At 36.6% G+C, this 20,045-nt stretch overlaps 1 protein-coding gene across 1 annotated transcript; it reads left to right on the top strand.

The window, feature by feature from the left end:
* The first annotated feature begins 10,040 nt into the window (after window positions 1–10,040).
* Window positions 10,041–10,823, top strand: LOC148951683 (E3 SUMO-protein ligase ZBED1-like). The gene has a single exon (XM_089091186.1). It carries the CDS (start codon window positions 10,041–10,043, stop codon window positions 10,821–10,823), a length of 783 nt encoding a protein of 260 aa, XP_088947312.1.
* The last annotated feature ends 9,222 nt before the right edge of the window (window positions 10,824–20,045 follow it).

Below are 20,045 nucleotides of genomic sequence, written 5' to 3'. Positions count from 1 at the left end.
TTTGCAACTGAAACTAAGGAGCAAAATTAAAATTTTTGTAGGAGGGGGTTATGTATATAGGGGGGGGGGGAAATCTCCTCAGTCTTTACGCTAAAGTTTTAATTTTTGTCCCATTTTTTTTTAAGAATGATCCCTGAAATATAAGGACCATTTATTAGAATAAGAAGGTTTTTTTTAAAGCATTAAAAAAAACTTTAGCGTCAGGGGTGAGGTACTGAGGAGGAGGTAACCCCCCTCATATACAGAATAATTTCTGTTAATTTAAATAAATGTTTCAATATTGCTCCTTACTTTCAGTGGGAAAAAAGTTTTTTTTTCTACCTAATAATTTGAAGTCGGATGCATATAGCCTCCCTACATAGTGTCTTTGAATTTACTCAGGTACGCGTGTTGTCTAGGTTCCTGGAAAAAGGCCGAAAATCTTTCTGTCCCTGATCTATTTGGAGTTTAAACAAGTAAGCACTTTGGGCAAGAGGAATTATATGCACTAAAATTTTCCCAAGACAAAGTCCCCTCCCAGAAATTGGGCTAAGAAAAGGGCGAAAAAACTTTCCCCCCAGTCAGTTAGAAAGTCATTTATCTAGCTTTTCGGGCTAAGGGAATCCCAACGTAGAAGAAACAAGAGGCAAGAAAACACTGATTCTCCCCGAAACGAGTTTCAATAAAGGATCAGATAAGGGAAAAAATCTCCGGGCCACTTTGTATGGAAGGGGTTCTAGTAGAAACTTGGTAGGGGGTTCATTCCATTGGAAATTAAAAGCTCTATCACTCTTCCTAAAGGGTTGAAGATATTTAAGGGCAGCCAGCTTCCCTCCTTAATTTTCTATGCCACGCTTTTATTGTCCCCAAGTGGCACTAATTCACGAAAATGTTCGAGTCAGTTGGAAAAAAATAGTTTTCGAAATATAGAGGGGGGGGATTTGTTTTTTCAATGAAAATACCAAAAGGGAGGCATTTTTCAAAATATAGCAGTGCAAAGATATCTCGGGAAGAGCTGATCAGAAACACAAGACCAAACTTGGCCATCTTTTCTGTTAAACCCTATCTATTGACAATAGCATACGCAACTTAGTGCTATTGCTCTGGGGCTGTGGAGGAATATTTAACTTCGAGGCATACTTATTAGACCTTTAGAAGCTTTTGAAGTCAATTATTATCTCAAAATGTTCTCTTGTTCAAAATGTTCTCAAAATGCATCTCTTGTCATGGGGATTACAGTGGTGAAAATTGGAGGGGTTCTGGGGTAGTGTCATTCCCACAGGCATATTTATTGGATCTTTGACTATTTTGAACAGAAAAGAAAATATAAAAATTTGGATTTGATGTCTTGAGGGTTACGAAGGGACGGAATATTAATACAGGACACGGAAGGGTGGCAGCTGCCATCCAATCACTTCCAATTGTTAAAATGGACACGAGAGGTTTCAATAGTCCCCATTAAATGAGACCCCTCTAAAGTTTCTAAGACTACTCCTCCCAAACAAAACGGTCGGGGAAGACGAATAAATAATGCATTGCAGGTATGTGTCTCTTTATTTAGGCAGCGCTATAGTGCTGCCTTGGAAAGAGCGATATGGGCATTTGTCCCTGAAAATACACACAGTCCACACAACAAGAACGAATATTATAGACAATTTATGCAATTAAAAAAAAAAAGTTTTTCCTACTGAAGGTAAGGAACAACATTAAAACTTAAAAGGAACAAAAATTATTCTGTGTAAGAGGGGATTCAAAATACCCCCTTCGGAAAATACCCTCCCGAAAAATACCGGACTATACCCCCTCCAGAAGATACCCTCCCGAAAAATACCCCCCCCTGGAAAATAATCCCGGAAAATACCCCCCGTGGAAAATCTTCTCTCAGAAAATTCCTCGTCGGAAAACAACCCCCCCCCTGGGAAAAAAACACCCCCACCTGGCTGGCTGATCTCCAGTTCCTTTGGACCTTAAAAAAAGGACTAGAACTCTTATTTTCTGTTCTAATGAGAACACTCCAAAGTTTCTGCGACCATGGGATGGAGTTATGAAGGGGCAGCCCCCTTCCTTTACAGAATAAATTTTGCTCATTTTGGGGTTTAATTTTATTCTTTACTTTCATAATAACAGTGTAGACCAGAAATATTCCCAGAAATCATAAGGAAGTAGACATAAATTTCACGTTTTTATGCGTTTTTAAAGTTTCGTTTTTAGCCCCCCCCCCCCCCAAAAAAAAACCTTTTCTGGAAAGTCTCTTTTGCTGGCTTTTTCCACAAAGGAAGGGATTACCGACATGATTTTAAAAACAATCAGAAATTAAAGTCTTTTTCATATGAAAGTGCGCTAAAAAGAATTTTTCACCCGAGTTAATCCGCAAGAAATTTTCTGGGTGGAATTTTCAACTAGAATCGAATTATCTGAAGGGAAAAATTTCCCCGGCGGTGGGGGTGGGGGTATTTTAAGTGAAAAGAACTTTTCATGGAGGAATTCTCCATAGGGGAAAGGAACTTTTCATGGAAGGGGAGGCAAATTTCCCGGTATTATTTAAAAATGATCAGAAATTAAATTTAAGAATTTACTGAAAACAAAACACATTTTAAATTTTTTCACTTTTTGATTTTAATAAATAAAGAAGTATTAAGACTATAAGGAATAAATACCAGAATATTTTTATTAAACTGACAAGACACGGTTATTAATTTTTCTTTTTAGTACAGTACAAATTATGTTCTGATCTTGAGAAGGCATAATGGTTGTCAACCCTACTCCTGTTAATTTGTTGTTTGTTTTGAGTTTGACTAAGGTATTTATTGTATTTTCTGTTCTTTTGGGTTTTATCTATTTATTAATGGTGATATGTGGTAGTTTTACACTTGGAAGATAATAAAAACAAAGTTGTAGAATTTGACAACGCTTTCGTAAGTAAAAACTTAAACAATAAGAATTTGTTGGTTGCCAAAGCCATCTATTTTTTCAAAGGAAAGCTAAACCTTCTTGTACTTTTTGGTGCCACATGTTTTTAGCCTAATTTTGATGATTCTTCGCTCACATTGTTTTATCCTTTATTTTTAAATTTTGTAACCGCTACTGCCAAAAATTACAGAAGTTCATATAGACGTCTAATCAACAAAAAGGGATTTGTGATTTGTTTTTTCTTCTAAGTTTTAAGTTACTTTTGGTGTGTAAAATCCTCTTTTTCCCTTTCCATAGCACTTCTCAACGAAACTGAAAAAAACTCAAATAAGAGTCTAAAATTTGGAAAATCTTTATTTTCCAAGGGGGAGTATTTTCCGGGAGGAGGGGGTTCTGTGGGGGGTGTTCTCCGCTGGGAGAGGGTATTTTCCGGTGGGGTATTTTCTGGGGGAGGTGGGGGTAAACGCCTAGAACCCTGCGAAATATAGGAGCTGAAGAATGGTAGCACTCTTCTGAATGAAGAAAGAGTAGTTTTTAATTATCAAACAGTTCGTGGTAACGAACTGTAAGTAAGGAGCGGCCCGGCTCAATTGTAACCGAAAATCTTAAAAAACAGGATTTTGACACCAATAGAAAAATCAAAAGAATCGAATTTTTATGCTGATTTCAAATATATAAGTTTCATCAAGTTTTTTTCACCTGAGAAAATTTACCTTATTTTCCAAAAAAAGGAACAACTCCTAAACGTCATAGAATCTTAATGAAAATCACACCATCAAATCCAGCATGTCAAAAAATCCAACTATAGAGGTTGCAAGCTCCTATTTGCAAAAATGTGGAATTTTGTATTTTTTGCCAGAAGAAGGATCACAGATGCGTGTTTATTTGCTTTCTTTTTTTTTCTTTTTGTTCCAGGGGTGAACGTATTCACCCAGTGGCCCTAGAATATCGCGAGAGGGCTCATTCGAAGGGAAATTAAAAAAGTTCTAGGGAATTTTTCAAATGGAAAAAAATAGAGGACAAGTAGGCCCCCTCCCACGTTCATATTTTTAGCAGAGTTACCCAGAGTTTTTAGTCGAAAAATGTAATAACTATGGCTTTGAGAATTACTTAATCCTTCGGAGTCCCCAGGGGAAGGGCTGCAAGTTATGAATTTTGCCCACTGTTTACATATAGTATTGGTTATTGGGATGTATACAAACGTTTTCAGGGGGACTTTTTATGGTGGGGGATGAGGGTCGAAGGGAGGGAGTTATGTTGGAGGATCTTTCCATGGAGGAATTTTCATGGGGGAAGGGAATTTTCCATGAATGGGGCGCCGGACTTCCCAGCATTATTTAAAAATACGATCAGAAATTAGATAAAAAACAAGTTTTTCAACTGAAAGTTCGGGGCAAAATTAAAACTTAAAACAAACAGAAATTATTACGTAAATGATGGAGTTGCCTAATTTACGTAATAATTTCTGTTCTTTAAGTTTTAATGTTGCTCCATACTTTCTGGTGAAAAAACTTTTTTTTTAAAATAATTCAAACATTGCAATAATAAGTCGAACTTCAGCGTAAAGACTGGGAATCGGTATTATAGTCTTACTCATATTTATGAAAATATCATATCAATTAATAAAACATAAATTTGCTCCTAACAGAGCCCTATGAATAAATGCTGCACCCAAACTCGATTTTCATTTTAAACAGGTTTTTTTCTAATCGTCTAATTTGTGTCTGCTGATAGTGTTGGGCGATATTCGATATCGATATCGATATATCGATATATCGGACGAAATATCGATATCGAATATCGAAACGTAAATATCGATATCGAAAACGATATTTCGGAATTTTCCAGTATTTTCAGCTTTTCTCGCCATCTACTCGTGAATGACCAACAGAAAAGGTCCCACAGAGAAAAAAGTTTTCCAAATCTTCCAGAAGAAGAAGAATAACCTATGAAATCCAATGACTCATAAGACGGAGCTAATGAATGCTCCAGAAACGTTGAAATAAACAACAATGACATTGCCATTCCTTATCATTCCACAGTTTGGATGTTTTTTAATGGAATGATTGAAACTTTTGTTAACTAACAGAGGAATGTGCGATTTTATCTAGTTTTATTTAGAATTTACCGCAATTTTCAAAAAATCATAACATGTCTGTGTTGGTAAGTACATTTTCATGCTGGAAGTGCAATATCCTCCAAATATGTGTAATTAGTCTCAGTTAACAAGTTTTCTTGTCATATTTACAAGTTGAATCAAGAAGGCACACTTGTGCCTCTTTAAAGAGGCGACCCACCACAATGTTAAGCGATTTCCGGTCATAGAGGTCGCAGAGAGACGGAGGTGATTGCATTTTGTAGCCCAAGCTAAGAAACGTGTAAAATTCCATCCTCCTCCGACTTTATCTTCATGGGGTAAACTGGGTCAGAAGTTTCGACCCTCCTACCACAGCCCCCCTTTAACGATGTCCGATCGGGCGTAAATATAGAGGTTAAGCTTTACTAGGGCCCGGGAGCTTATCCCCGAAATTTCAGCTCGATCCGATCACTCCTTCCCTGTTTTCCAAAAACCAGATATAGCCACTTAATGTTCATTTCTCTTTTTTTTTATTAGCCACGCCTACAGGCCACAGTTGGCAACGGATCCGGGTGAATGAGGACTCATTCGAAGCGGAATTTGACCTGTTAGAACCTTTTGATATTTTTAGACCGAAAAAATTATCCCCCGAATTTACATTTACGAAAAACCTCGTTTTCCTATAAGAGCCCATGTTAAATTTTCCCATCACAGCCCCCCTTTAACGTTGTCCGATCGGGCTGAAATTTAGAGGATAAGCTTTCCTAGGGCCTGGAAGCTTATCCCCAAAATTTCAACGCAATCCGATCACTCCTTCCCTGTTTTCCAAAAACCAAATATCAAGTTTTGTGGGGATTTGCTTGCCTCAAAAATAGATAGCAAAGACTAAAAATAATATAACAATTGTCTCTGTGGTACAGTGGTCGCTACTACTGACTGTCAGGCGGAAGACCCGGGTTCGATTCCCAGTTAAAGGAATTTTTTTTTATATTGAATTTAAAGTTTAAAAAAGAAACTCAGTTTCTTTTTTAAATCCAATCTATTAAATTCTTCGGCTCAACAGGCGTCTCCAGAAGAATATCACAGTCGGCCTTCAGGTTACAGGTAAGTCTCCACTGCTTTGATAACATGCCGTATACCCGGTTGCTCGAAGACAAGTTGAAAAAAGAAAATCTTACTGCGCATTTGATTTGAGTATTCAGGAATTAAAAGCCTTAACAAAAGAATCTTCAAGAGCGGGGGGTTTGGGGTGCGGCAGCCCCCCAACTTTAACTCCTGACACGATCAGCTAACAGTTAGTCAAGCAATAATAAGTAATAAACTGCACAAAAACGTGCAGAAATTATTTGAAAAAACTACGTTTTCTAAAGAGTTAAAGTGGCTGAGTCACACGTTCGAACCTTAAAACGTACAGGGATTAGGAGGTACAGTTGGGGGGCGGCCGCCCCCAAACCCCCACTTTCGCAACCATCAAATAAAAAAAAAGTTTTTTAAACTGAAAGTAAGGAGCGACATTAAAACTTAAACACACAGAAATTATTCCGTATTTGAAAGGGGCTGTGCCCTCCTCAACGCCTCGCTCTTTACGCTAAAGTTTTTATTGTTTAAAAAAAGAGTTGTGAGAAAGTCAAACTTTAGTGTAAAGAGCGAGGCGTTGAGGAGGGCACAGCCCCTTTCATATACGGAATAATTTCTGTTCGTTTTAAGTTTTAATGTCGCTCCTCACTTTCAGTTTAAAAAACTTTTTCTTTATTTAAAGATTGCGAAAGTGGGGGGTTTGGGGTGCGGCAGCCCCCCAACTGTACCTCCTAATCCCTGTACGTTTTAAGGTTCGAACTTGTGACTCAGCCTCTTTAACTCCTTAGAAAACGTAGTTTTTTTCAAATAATTTCATTAAGGGTCTCCTAGAAGGGTCGTGATTCTACCTGGTTGATAACAAATTAGGCTATATGAAAACTTTGTGTGGAGTTATAGCCTAGTAAAGTGTTGCTGGAACAAAGGCAGTCACACACCCTGTTTGAATGAGTCACCCTTAGGTTTATGTGAAATTCCCAGTAAGATTCTGGAAAACTTTTATAAAACTAATACAAACTTAACCTAGACTAGGCTATAGTGGAGGGGTTATATTGGGTAAAACCTCCCAGTGCTTGGCTAATGCATAATCTTTGACAAGTAGGCTATCCTGATCAAAATACACTCCTCCTAAACATTTAAAACAGGCTCCCAATCTTGGGCACAATGTATAAGTTTAGGCTGTTGGTATTGGTGGTAAATTTGCAGGTGGCACAATAATTTAGCTAAGATGAAAGCAAATACATCATTTGATGCCTTTTTTCTGCTCTTTCATAATTCAATAATTGCTTCTGTTGCAAATTGCATCTTTAGCCCTTAAAGGGGCCCTGAAGGTATTTTATTTGAATTATGAAAGAGTATAAGAAGTATCAAATGATGTTTTCACTTTCATTCTAGTAGATTATAAGGTCCACTGCAAAGTTACCATGAAATTTAACCAACTCCACCACCCTAATGTGCAAATATATTACCAGAATTTTTGACAGCAAAGTTCCAAATTGCAAAAATCAGTGCTACTTTTGTTGACGGCATTTGAAAACTTGAAACATTAGGAAAACAGTTTATATTTGTGTTGCCCAATAAATGAGGTTTGATTGTTATTTTTTGGAATATATTACTCTTGAATAACTTATTTATAAATTAGTGATATGTTTTTAACAACTTTTCAGTAACTTAATTACTGTTGATAACTTCTTTGTGTGGTTAAAAAAATTAAATTCCTTTGGGGCCCCTTTAAGGGCTCAAGATGCAACTTGCAACAGAAGCAATTACTGAATTATGAGGGATGTCACCCCCCTTATGGAAGGGCGACCCAGCTTACTTAGCGCTCCGTAACGTCGCTTGACTCCTGGATTGTACCTTATGATATGCGCAAGAAATACTCTGATTTACAAAAAGCTACCAAAAGAAGTGAAAATGCTGACCCTCATGCCAACCATACCTGTCAAGCGGACCTCTTGTAGGAAGATGAGCTTCAAGCTCCGACAATTATTTTTTTACTGTTTATATGTTTTTATGACTTTTGTGCTTTCACACTAGTTAATTTTTCATGGATGATTAAATGAATCTTATTCGTTTTCATTATGTTCGATGTTAACTGACCACTTTGAAAGAGGTATACAAGTCGTAAGAAAACTAGTTTTTGAGATTTCAAGATGGATATATTATGGACATATTATAGACAAAATATGTACATAATTTGGCTGAAAAGGAAACATTTTTGGATGCTCAAGGGACATATTCATTGACCAAAAAATTCGCAACCCTGTATACTCACCCTTAAGGCCTGTTTATTAATAAAATCATCATTGTGACAATGATGATGTGACAATGATGTGACACTGATGGTTATGGGGCTTATAGCCCCATAACCCAAAATACTTTTATTAATTCCCAGCTGGGTAAGTGTAGAAGTAGAATTTCTCAGCCCACCTCGTAAAAATCAGGGTTTAAGTCAGGTACAGGGAACCTATGCTAGGTAAACATGCAACCTCAGACTGGTATAGCCTCGTACGTTGGTGATAAAAAGTATCAATCAAGCTTTTAGACCATAATTTTAGCTCTTCAACGGAAATTAACAACCTCCCTTTGCCACACAGGGTCAGGAGGCTTAAATTACAGTTTGAAGGTTAGATTGACACTTCTATTACCACGGCACTAGTTTCTTGTCCGAACAGTCCGAGGTTGCATAGGTCCCTGTGATGAAGCTGGTATGAAGTATGTAATGGGTAAGTCAGAGGGCGTCTTTCAAAAATTTAGAAGTGCACTAAAGGGTTCTGTAATGTTGCCTGTTTGTGTGTCCTGTTTTTATGCTGCTTCTATGCTCAGTCAGGAAGAATGAGTCTGATGATTTTTTCCTTTGGTAATTAAATAGTGTCACAGCCTCTCCAGGTTGTGCTCGGTTGATTTGATTATTCTTTAGGCAGATGCGTTTCCGACAACTCGTCTAGCTTAGACTCTACCGCCTAGACTCTAGGCGGTAACACTGTCTTGACTTTGAAATCTTATTAATATCAGAGTATTGTCTTGCTACATGGCTATTGGACTAGTAGATAACATTTCTGTAAAACAGATTGGCAAAATATGATATTTTGTCAAATAATTGATATTTAGAAATTTAGCTGATAATATACTGTAATTTTTCATCATTTTCTTTTGCTTATTGATCTAGAGTACATAGCAAAATCCAACCATATATGCCAAATCGAATCCCCACATTTGGTCCATTATTTGCTGGTTGGTACTACCACTTTATTTAACAAAATCAGTTCCATTGGATTCTATTTGCCTCTGAATGTTTAATATATTGCAGGTCCAGGTCTCTACCATTTTTTAAAAAATGCCAAGTCCTTTGTGGGAATATTTTACAAAAGTATCGGCTAAGACTGCACTATACAAAATATGCAAAAAACGTGTTGCTACCTCTGGAAATACCACCAACCTTAATGCTCATCTCAAGACAAACCACAAAATCAATACCAAAGCATAAAAGGGAGTACATCGGCCGGGGGTGCCAGTGTTAACCCTGATTCTGATTCGTGTCCATCTGATGATGAACATGATTCAAGTCAAATTGTCCCATCACATAGCCAAAACTCAACCAGACTTTTGAGTCAAGCTAGTGACCTTGCTCAAGTTACCCGTGATAGAAGTGACCAGACTGATTCAGGAGCACCAAGTCCAAAGCAGCCGAGACTTGACTCGTTGTAACAGACTCAGTACAGTGCACAGCACCCTAAAATTTTAAAAATTAACAAACTGGTTGTGAAATTGATTGCAAAAGATATGCAACCCCTCTCTGTTTTTTCAAATCCTGGGTTTATTGATCTGGTGCAGGGCCTTGACCCTAATTATACTTTGCCATCCCGAGCTTAAGTGACAAGAGATCTTCTCCCTGAAATCTATTTTGTAGAGAAATTGAAGCTGCAGGAGGCGCTAAAAAACAGTAGGACAGGTGTCCCTTACAACAGATATATGGACCTTCCAGGTAACTGAGGGCTTCATGGCTGTCACTGTTAATTACATTGATGAGAAAGGTTGCCTCTGCAGCAACGTGCTTACTACTGCGAAAATTGAAGAAAGGCATACTGCTGATGCTATCGCAGCTCATCTTCTGAAAATTGCCACTGAGTGGGGGATTAAGGAAAAGGTTGTAGCTGTAGTTACCGATAATGGAGCAAATGTGGTACGGGCTGTAAAGGATGCTGCATCTGCTGTAGGTAAAGGCTGGAGACATGTTTCGTGCTTCGCATATACTCTGAATTTGATTGTGAGGGGTGCTATTGATGATACTGCTGACTTGTCACCTCTTGTCCAAAAAGCTAGGAACATAGTCAGCTGTTTCAGACGTAGTGTTGTAGCTGCCGACAAGTTGCGCCAGGTTCAGATCTCTATTGACAATGTTTGCACCAAAAAACTGATACCTAATGTGACCACTAGACGGAATTCACTTCTCACTGTGTTGCGCAGTCTACAAGATTTGAAAGAGTCGGTACCAAGTTTGCTTGTGCTTCTCGGTAAAGTAGATCTACTACTCACTGAAAGTGAGTGGGATGTTATTTCAAACGTGATCGCGGTACTTACACCTTTTGACGAGGTCACAATCGAGCTCTCTTCTGAAAGCTATCCCTCCATCTCAAAAGTCCTGCCTTTATCCAAGATTTTGAGACGCCACCTTGTTCAGGTAGATTGTGGTGGATTTTCAAATGTCACCGAGGACCTCCGCAAGGCTTTGATGGAGAAAATGCAAGCTAGGTTTATAAGCCTCGTCAGGTCACACCCGTGACGATTGCCACATACCTTGATCCGCGTTTCAATAAAATGTATATTTCCCCTGACGATCTTGTCTCGGTTGAGGGGAAAAGAGCAAGAGAGATGGATTTGACCTTGCTGTCTGCTGAATCCGTAGCAGCAGGTACAAGTACCGTCACAAACCCCGCGAGACAGCATCGACATGCTCATGACAGTTTGTGGGGCTCACATGACGAAGTTCTGGTAGTCAACTCAGGACATGGTTCGACAGCAGCCGAGTCTATCACGGCTCTGCAGCTTTTTAACAGGGAATCTGTAGTTTCAAGAAAAACGGATCCACTCAAGTAGTGGAATTCTCGCAACATGGGGTCTCAGAAATATCTATACGAGGTTGCCATGAAATTTATGTCTGTGCCCGCCTCCAGTGTCCCTTCTGAGAGAGTTTTTCCAAGGCCGGTCAGTTGATCACCGAGCGGCAAAACCGACTCTCTGGGAAAAACATTGACATGTTGCTGTTTTTGAATAGCCAAATATAGCCGCGTTTTTTTCTTGAGCCCAAGTAGTTTCATGTCTGGGTTTTCGTGATATTCTTTCATATAATCAAAGTTGTTTTTTTCATTGTTAAATGTTGTATTATTCGAAGGTTTTTATAAAAAAATGATGCAAAATACTCTTTAACTAAGATTTTAATTATTTATATTTGGTAAAAACAAGAGTGTATCGGAGCCAAAAAAGGTTCCGAAACATCGATATCGATATGTCGAATATCGAAAGTGAAAATATCGATATATTGATATATTGAAAAATCGAAATATCGCCCAACACTATCTGCTGACCCTAAACTAGTTTTTGAATGCATAGTGTATACCAGTATGCACTCTAGCTGACCAGATGGGCTGGTTTTCCGCCCAGTGGGGTTATGTTAGCCGTCATAGGCTGGTTGAATTTTGGAGTGGGCGGTGGGCGGGAGCGTTTTTTTTTTAATGTGCTTATTTTAACTGAAAGTTGGGAACCGTACGAAAATTCCGAAATCGCCACAGCCGTGGTTATATATCAAAACGACAAGAGCCCTTTTTAACGCACAAAGCGCTATTTTGCAAGCGTACTCTGCGTTTAGCATGCAAACAGAATAGCGCTTATTTAGGGAATTTAATTGTCAAGTTTCTTATTCCAATTGCTGTTCAGATTAAGGCAAGACTAGAATTACATGCTGATTTCGGGTTTTTCGGATATATTTGACAGATCTTTGGGAGGTTAGGTTTTGGTTGATATTGAATTTATGAGGTTTTATGTCCAAACCATAGATTATTTTTCCTGTGGTTGCCTCTTATATCAAGGTCCTTTCTCCATAGTACACGCCTGAGTTTAGAATTTTGCAGAGAAAAGGACGAATAGATTAGATAAAACTTACATTTCAGCTAAGTTGATAATGCTACTCAGGTGAGTTATAACTTACTTTTCAGGTCAGTTGAGGAAACAGAGTTATAATTATAAAAAAAAGTTGTAGCTCAAACACTTTTTTTACGGGCTATATTTTTGTAATAAGGGCCAAGTAGACACAAGTAGACGCTTTTTGCAGGCTGAAAAGTTTGACTTCTAGGTCCATGTGTAAATTTTACGCTCATTTCTACGGCTTAAAATAATGAAAACTTTCTGTCTATACATGAGCGGAAATTTAACACTGGTACTCTTTATAGTAATAATTTATAGTGTTTAATTTTAGACAAGTATTTAAATTACTTATCTAAAACAAATAACAATCGCTTTAAAACGCGAAAATTTCCAAAAAGACTTTAAAAATTTCGCTTTTAATCAAAATTACTAATAGGATTTCACTTGACAATATTGCTTGTATGTTTTTGCTTAACTAGACTCACCTTTCTTTTTCAGGCCTTACTTTAATCATACAGTTATCAAACAGTTCGTGGTAACGAACTGTAAGTAAGGAGCGACACGGCTCAATGGTAACCGAAACTTTAAAAAATGGAATTTTGACACCAATAGATACATCAAAAGAATCAGATTTTAATGCTGATTTCAAATATACAAGTTTCAACTGAATTTTGAATTGTAATTGAATTTAATTGAATTTTGAGTTTGACTTTCTCACAACTCTATTTTTTTTAAGCAATAAAAAACTTTAGCGTAAAGAGCGAGGCGTTGAGGAGGGGACATCCCCTTTCATATACGGAATAATTTCTGTTCGTTTTAAGTTTTAACGTCCTTCCTTACTTTCAGTTAAAAAAAAACTTGTTTTTTTTTATTTAATCTTGTAAGTAATGGTAACAAAATCTTGTAACAAAACATTTTTTTGCGATAATAAGCCAAAGATATTGTATGTATTCGGCTTGTGGTGGCTACTAGCATAGACCAGCGTATCTAAAGGAATAAGGGTACTCCTGCATTATGCAGGCCTTTCTAAAAAGTCAAGTTTGGTTAATGCTAACGAACCAAAATAAAATAGGATGAATATATAATAGTTTAGAAACAAATTTGGGCTATACATTTGTACATTAGGGGGGGGGGGGGAAAAGCATAGAATATATTAAATACATAACCTAACCTAATTCCCCCACCCTAAAACCAAAAAAAAAACACAGCTTAATATCGTATACGCAATGAAAAGCATGCTATCATCGCCTAGTCTATAGTAGTTGACCCAACAGGCCCGCATAATGTAAGAGTACCGGAATAAGCTATATAAAATTCTAGAAGTTAACAAAAAGAGTTCACAGGTGTTTAACCATTATGACGCATAAATCTGCAGCGAAAAACAGATGAAATTTGGTGAATCACGCAAAATCGTTGTTATTTCGAGAAAGCGGAGCAGGATGAATCAAGGGTAAGCAACCCAAGAACCAAGAACCAAGAAGCCAAGAAGCCAAGAACCAAGCGTAATAGTAGAGTTAGATTAGGAGCAAAACTGTCTGACTTTAGCACGAAAGAAATATTTTTAGAACTATTTCACCATGTGTAGCACTGAAGCACCTGCTTAAATTTCTAGCACTTTCGTAATATAATTTTTCTTTTTGTCATGGATGAAATTAGGAGGATTTTTAAAAAAGGCAGAAAAATGAACAGAAATTATTGACCGCATTTTTCCGTATTTGTTTTGAAAGATTTGTGTGAAGTTTGAATTAACCAGGACCCCCTTTTTGTCGTGTCCGTTTCGAAAGACTGGTGCTAATGCTTCATTTATTGCGGAAATCCGTCCGGATTTAGCGATCCGGGCGGAGATTCCGTCCGTTTTCGTGCTTGAAAAAACTCTCTAGCTTTCCGTAACGATTTGATCAAATCAGGACGAATTCTTGGCAAAGTTTTTAAATTATAAAAAGGATGACTATGGAGCATGAAAATTTTTGTTGCTTCAGACTGAATTTCTTTCTCTTTTTCTCTTCTGGGCCTCATTCGCAGCATAAAGACTAAAGCGAGAGTCAAATTAGCCAATATTCTTCTTTTCGAACTTGTCATCATCCATACTGATGCATTTATTTGAAAACTTTGCCTTAAAACGTAGCGCTTTTTGGGCCATCGTTCGAAAAGATACGGGCGGATTTCCGCAAGAATTTCCGCCATAAGGGACCCATAAGTTTGAATTTACCGGACGAAAAAAAAATGATCTGAAACTAATCCAACTAAGCTTGGCAGGCCGCACACAATTTTTTTTTTTTTAGCACCGATAATTTTTGTGAAACACACAGATTTGGACGATTGTTGCACTTTAGGAATATATATATATATATATATATATATATATATATATATATATATATATATATATATATATATATATATATATATATATATATATATATATATATATATATATATATATATATATATATATATATATATTTCCCATATTAAGATGTATCCTTAAATCCTCCCTTCTTAAAGTGGGTTTCTAGCCATAACCCTGACAAGGAAAATATAATTACTCTTTAAAACGACACTTTTTCTAGTTCTGAAAACATTTGAATGCATTTGCCTTGTCAGGGTCATAGCTAGAAATACATTTTGTGAGGGAAGAATTTAAGGGTAAATATGAATATTTAGAATGAGGCTCAAAACTGTATACTTTTGTGCATAGATATAGACAGTTTTTTAGGATTAAAAATCTATTAGGGATGCCTGTTTAGTATGCTGTCAAAAGAGGATTTCGTTCTCTAATAATATGTTTCACGTATACAAAATAAAATAAATAAATAATTGCAGATTTGCTTTTTTAAAATGAGCTGTGCCAAACATTTTTCAGAACCTGTACTTTAATTTCAGAACTTGTCAATTAAAGTCCGTAAATTTATCCTCTTCGATATTTGCGACTGAATCATAATAATAATAAAAGACACATGTAAGTAATGTCTTCGAAGAATCTTTCAGGGGTCTGCAATGTGTGGGTGGACAATCGTAAAGAAATCAGATAACAGAAGCATTATAGAAATAACACGGAGTTCTGAAAAAAGCGTATAATTTGGAGAGATTAAACTTAAGAGATCCCTCTTGCTGGACCAATGCCTAGCTCTTGGCCTAAAGGGTGTATTTAAAGTCAATATTTGTTTCTGTAATAGATTTCTTATAGACTAATATCCTTTCCATGAATAAAATGGGTTTTAATCCAAAATCATTCTGTATGGTTTGTGATTTTCAAACTAAGGAAGAATACAAAACGCAACATTAATTTGTCCAAGACGGTAAAGCCTATGAGAAAAATGCGAGATATACTTTTGTAACATGGAGTGGCACATCTTTGATAAGGAATGGGTAGTCAAGATGGAATTAAGGCTATAAATTTTGCCTACAGAATTTTTTACAAGTGAATAAACATACCAAATTATCTCCAGCAGAGATTTTTTAGACTAATTAAAATCAAAAGAAACAAGTTTTTTCAAGTGAAAGTAAGGAGAAACATTAAAACTTAAAACGAACATAAATTATTACGAATATGAGGGGGTAGCCCCCTCATCAACACCTCGCTCTATACGCTAAAGTTCTAATTATGTTCCAATTCTGTAAGAATGACCCCTGAAGCACAAAATCTGTTTAATTAAAATAAATAGCTCTTTTGAAAGTACTAGAAAAACTTTAGCGTAAAGAGTGAGATATTGACGAGGGGAGAACCCCCTTATATATGTATTTCCCATGGGAAGCTTACTAATAAAAACTATCTTTCCGCGTCAAAATCTTCCCATAGAAAATCCCTCCCCCTCTGTAGAAAAGTGCCCCTCGAAAAATGTCTGTATTCATCCTAGTAGCATTATCGTACGTAAATAATCGGTAAATTCCAGAACTTATAGTCATTTCCCTAGAGCCTATGGGGGCTCATGTCTTCTCCAGAGGCATGATTATTGGACCTTTCGGTTATACTGAACAAAATGGCCATACTGAACACAAAAAGGGGCGTGGAAGGGGGACTAGTTGACATCTATTCTTTTTAGTTACTTAAAAATGGCACTATAACTTACAATTTCCGTCCGGTTGAGCCTTTTTCCTATCTTCAAGGACCATTGGTTCAATACGATCAACCCTCGAAAAACAAAAGAACAACAAACCATCAAACAAAAACAAACAAATATACACGCATCCGTGGTCTTTCTTGTGGCAAAATTTCCCCACAAAATTCCACATTTTTGCAGATGGGAGCTTGAAACCTCTACAGCATGGTTTCTGTGATATGCTGAATCTGATGGTGTAATTTTCATTAAGATCCCTAGACTTTTTGAGGGATATTTCTCCTTTTTTCAATGTAGCTTTTTGTCGGTAACATTAAACTTATCAGGACAAATATTCGATTTTTTTTTATAAATATATCTATTGTTATGACAATTCCTTTTTTAAAGTTTCGGCTACTATTGGCCCGATTTGCTCCATACTCATAGTTTCTATACCATACCGAAGTGTTTGATAAGATTTTCAGCGTTTACTTTCTATGAAAATACTTCCAGAATAACTACACCCATATAAGTATATTACACAAAACAGAATTTCCCTTTGACAAGTGAATAGTCAACTTGGAAATTAATTTAAGCAAAAACTAGCTTAGCTAGAAATTGTATAAGCAGCTTATATTAAAAACTCAATTTTGCTAATTGATTTTTTAAATTTGGCATGTACTGTGTTTTGACTTTGCATAGTTGAGAGATCGATCTGTGTATGTAGTGGTATATTCAGAATGGGCGTTCAAATTTACATTCCATGAAAGCTGAAACATGTAATAGAAAAAGCTTTTTTGTATTCGTAAGCCCAAACCCCAAGTTTCAAAAACCCACATATCTTCTATAACTCCAAAGAATAATTGTTCCAGGTTCATCCCTCCCTAATCGATTAAAAGTTATGAGGACGCCACAGAATCAAAATATTACGCTCTTAAGCCACTAAAGATTTCACATTTTAACAATAACACACATATATTTTGACAATAATTACATGTCCAAGCTGGCTAAATGAATATTAAAATAGCTCAATATAATTCTCAGGTTCTACTCCGTGAGGCTAATATTTTTTTGCGGGGGGAGGGAGGGGGTAAGAAGAATGAAGATTTTTTAAAACCTAGCTCATTTTGTATGGATACTTCCACAAGGTTTTTTGTTATATTTGTAATTGTTTTTCTAATTTTAGATGCTTTTCACCATTTTCTTTTGTACTACAACGGTAATTTTTGAACCAGTTAGTAGTTCATTTTGCGACCCGTTGCCACCATTACCAAACAGAAGACCGTCATCACCACACAAACTGTCGCACCGACCTGTTATGAATTAGCCGAAGATTTTAGCTTCTGTGGAAGAAATGCAAGGCAATATGGATTTGACACTTTTGGGAATAGTCCGTTTCTAGCCTTTGATACAGCGTAAGTTTCTGGTAAAAACACAGTGCCTCAGCCACAACATATTTACACGTCTATAAATGTATGAATCATCCTTGTTCTTCGGTGGTTCAGTGTTGCCACATTGAACTGCAAAAATACGAAAGTAAAACTTACTCGCTAAATTTGACAATACTTTTGCTCCGTTAGAATTCAAATATGAATATTCTGTTCATTCCCTAAGACAATTACATGTTCAAAGGAAAGCTAGCCCGTTTTTCACTCATGTTTCCCTTTTTTAAATTTCGACACCTATTAAGAGCGAAATTACATGACTGCATTGAGACCTTTTTGATCAAAATTTAAAACATACATTTATTCTTTTTTTTTAAACAACATATGTGGTCATGGCCGTATCCAGGATTTTTTTTTTGGGGGGGGGGGGTATTTTACTCAAGGATTTTTTGGGGGGAGGAGGGGGCTTACACAAGAACAAACTCAAAAAACGCATAATCTTTTTTTATATCCATTTTGGTACGTTTTTGCTAGTCAGACAAACATTTCGACGGGGAGGAGGTCAAACCCCCTAATACTCCACCAAGATACGGCCTTGTATGTGGTTGATCGTGGTTTCACATAATCAATTCAGAAAGTTAGACTCGATATTTACGGTCCTTGTTAACTTAAGCCAGTAAAAATAACAAAAACCTTGGTTTGCGCTGCTTAATTTTAATTTTATTCAAAATTTATGGCCATAATATGGTATAGGCCTTAGATTCTCGGCTAAATCTACACTACGGTATAGAATACAATTTCCATTGAAGCATTGAGTCGTGCGATTTGTTTATTCCACTGGAAATCTAACATTCCACAAAGTATGCGGTAAGATATATTAGAAGTGTTTCAATTTTTGATTATGATTAAATAAACAAAACGAGTTTTTTAACTGAAAGTAAGGAGCGACATTTAAACTTAAAACGAACAGAAATTATTCCGTATATGAAATGGACTGTCCCCTCCTCAATACCTCACTCTTTACGCTAAAGTTTTTTGATTGTTTTAAAAAATAAAGTTGTGTGACAGATTCAAGCTTTAGCGTAAAGAGCGAGGTATTGAGGAGGGGACAGCCCCTTTCGTATACGGAATAATTTCTGTTTGTCTTAAGTTTTAATGTCGCTCCTTGCTTTCAGTTGAAAAAAACTCGTTTTTTTTATTTAATTTCTGAACGTTTTTGAATTAATGTAGCTTTGATCTTGGCTCACCGTATCTGAATAATTAAAACGAAATTTGCATATTAATTTTACTTTTTTGGCTAAATAGCTTTCTCGAAATGTTGTTCTGACGTAACTTACGAATTAACTTGCATAACGAACTTCTATATTTGAATGTTTTATAACGTATATTAGGGAGTTTGGCCCCTAGTCGAGACCTTGCTCTTTACACTAAAGTTCGAATTTTGTTCGAATCAGAAACCTCTGAATCACAAAGGCCGGTTAATTAGAATAGATAGCTCTTTTGAAACTACCAAAAAAAAACTTTAGCGAAAAGGGCGAGATATTGACTAGGAGGCGTACCCCTTCATATACGTAATAATTTCTGTTTAAGTTTTAATGTTGCTCCTTACTTTCAGTTGAAAAAACTAGTTTTTTTTTATTTAAATTCTGATCATTTTTTAAATAATGCTGGGAAATCCGGCGCCCCCTCCATAAAAATGTCCCTTCCCCCAAGGAAACGTCCTCCGTGGAAGGATCCTTCCCCGCAACCCCCTCCTCCGACACCCCCATCAGAAAAAATCCCTCCTGAAACGTCTTTATACTTCCCATTAACCAATAATATATGTAAACAATGGGCAAAGTTCATAAGTTCCAGCCCTTCCCCCGGGAACTGTGGGGGATTAAGTCATCCTCAAAGACGTATTTATTATATTTTTGACTATGCTGAACAAAATGGTTATCTCAACATTTTGATTCGGTGACTTTGGGAAAAAAATTAGCGTGGGAGGGGGCCTAGTTGCCATCCATTTTTGTGGTCACTTAAAAAGGGCACTAGAACTTTTAATTTCCGTTCAAATGAGCCCTCTTATGATATTTTAGGACTACTGGATCGATACAATCACCCCTGAAAAAAAAACAAATAAACACGCATCCGTGATTTTTTTTTCTGACAAAAAAATACAAAATTCCACATTTTTGCAGATAGGAGCTTGAAAATTCCGCAGCAGGGTTTTCTGATACGCTGAACCAATGGTATGATTTCCATTAAAGTTCTATGACTTTTTGGGGTGTTTCCCCCTTTTTTCGAAAATAAGGCAAATTTTCTCAGGCGTGTAACTTTTGATGGGTAAAACTAAACTTAATAATTATTATATATTTGAAATCAGCATAAAAATTTGATTTTATTGATGTATCTATGGGTATCAAAATTCTGTTTTTTAGAGTTTCGGTTACTATTGAGCCG

The sequence above is a fragment of the Artemia sp. Qi Xiang Cuo genome, chromosome 6, assembly GCF_049724085.1.
Source record: "Artemia sp. Qi Xiang Cuo chromosome 6, ASM4972408v1, whole genome shotgun sequence".
NCBI lineage: Eukaryota > Metazoa > Arthropoda > Branchiopoda > Anostraca > Artemiidae > Artemia > Artemia sp. Qi Xiang Cuo.
Note: the sequence above shows the minus strand (reverse complement) of the source record. Positions and strands in the feature narration are given on the sequence as shown.

Excerpts from the sequence above, each read along its gene's own strand:
- LOC148951683 (XM_089091186.1), top strand. The coding sequence starts at position 10,041 with ATGGCTGTCACTGTTAATTACATTGATGAGAAAGGTTGCCTCTGCAGC.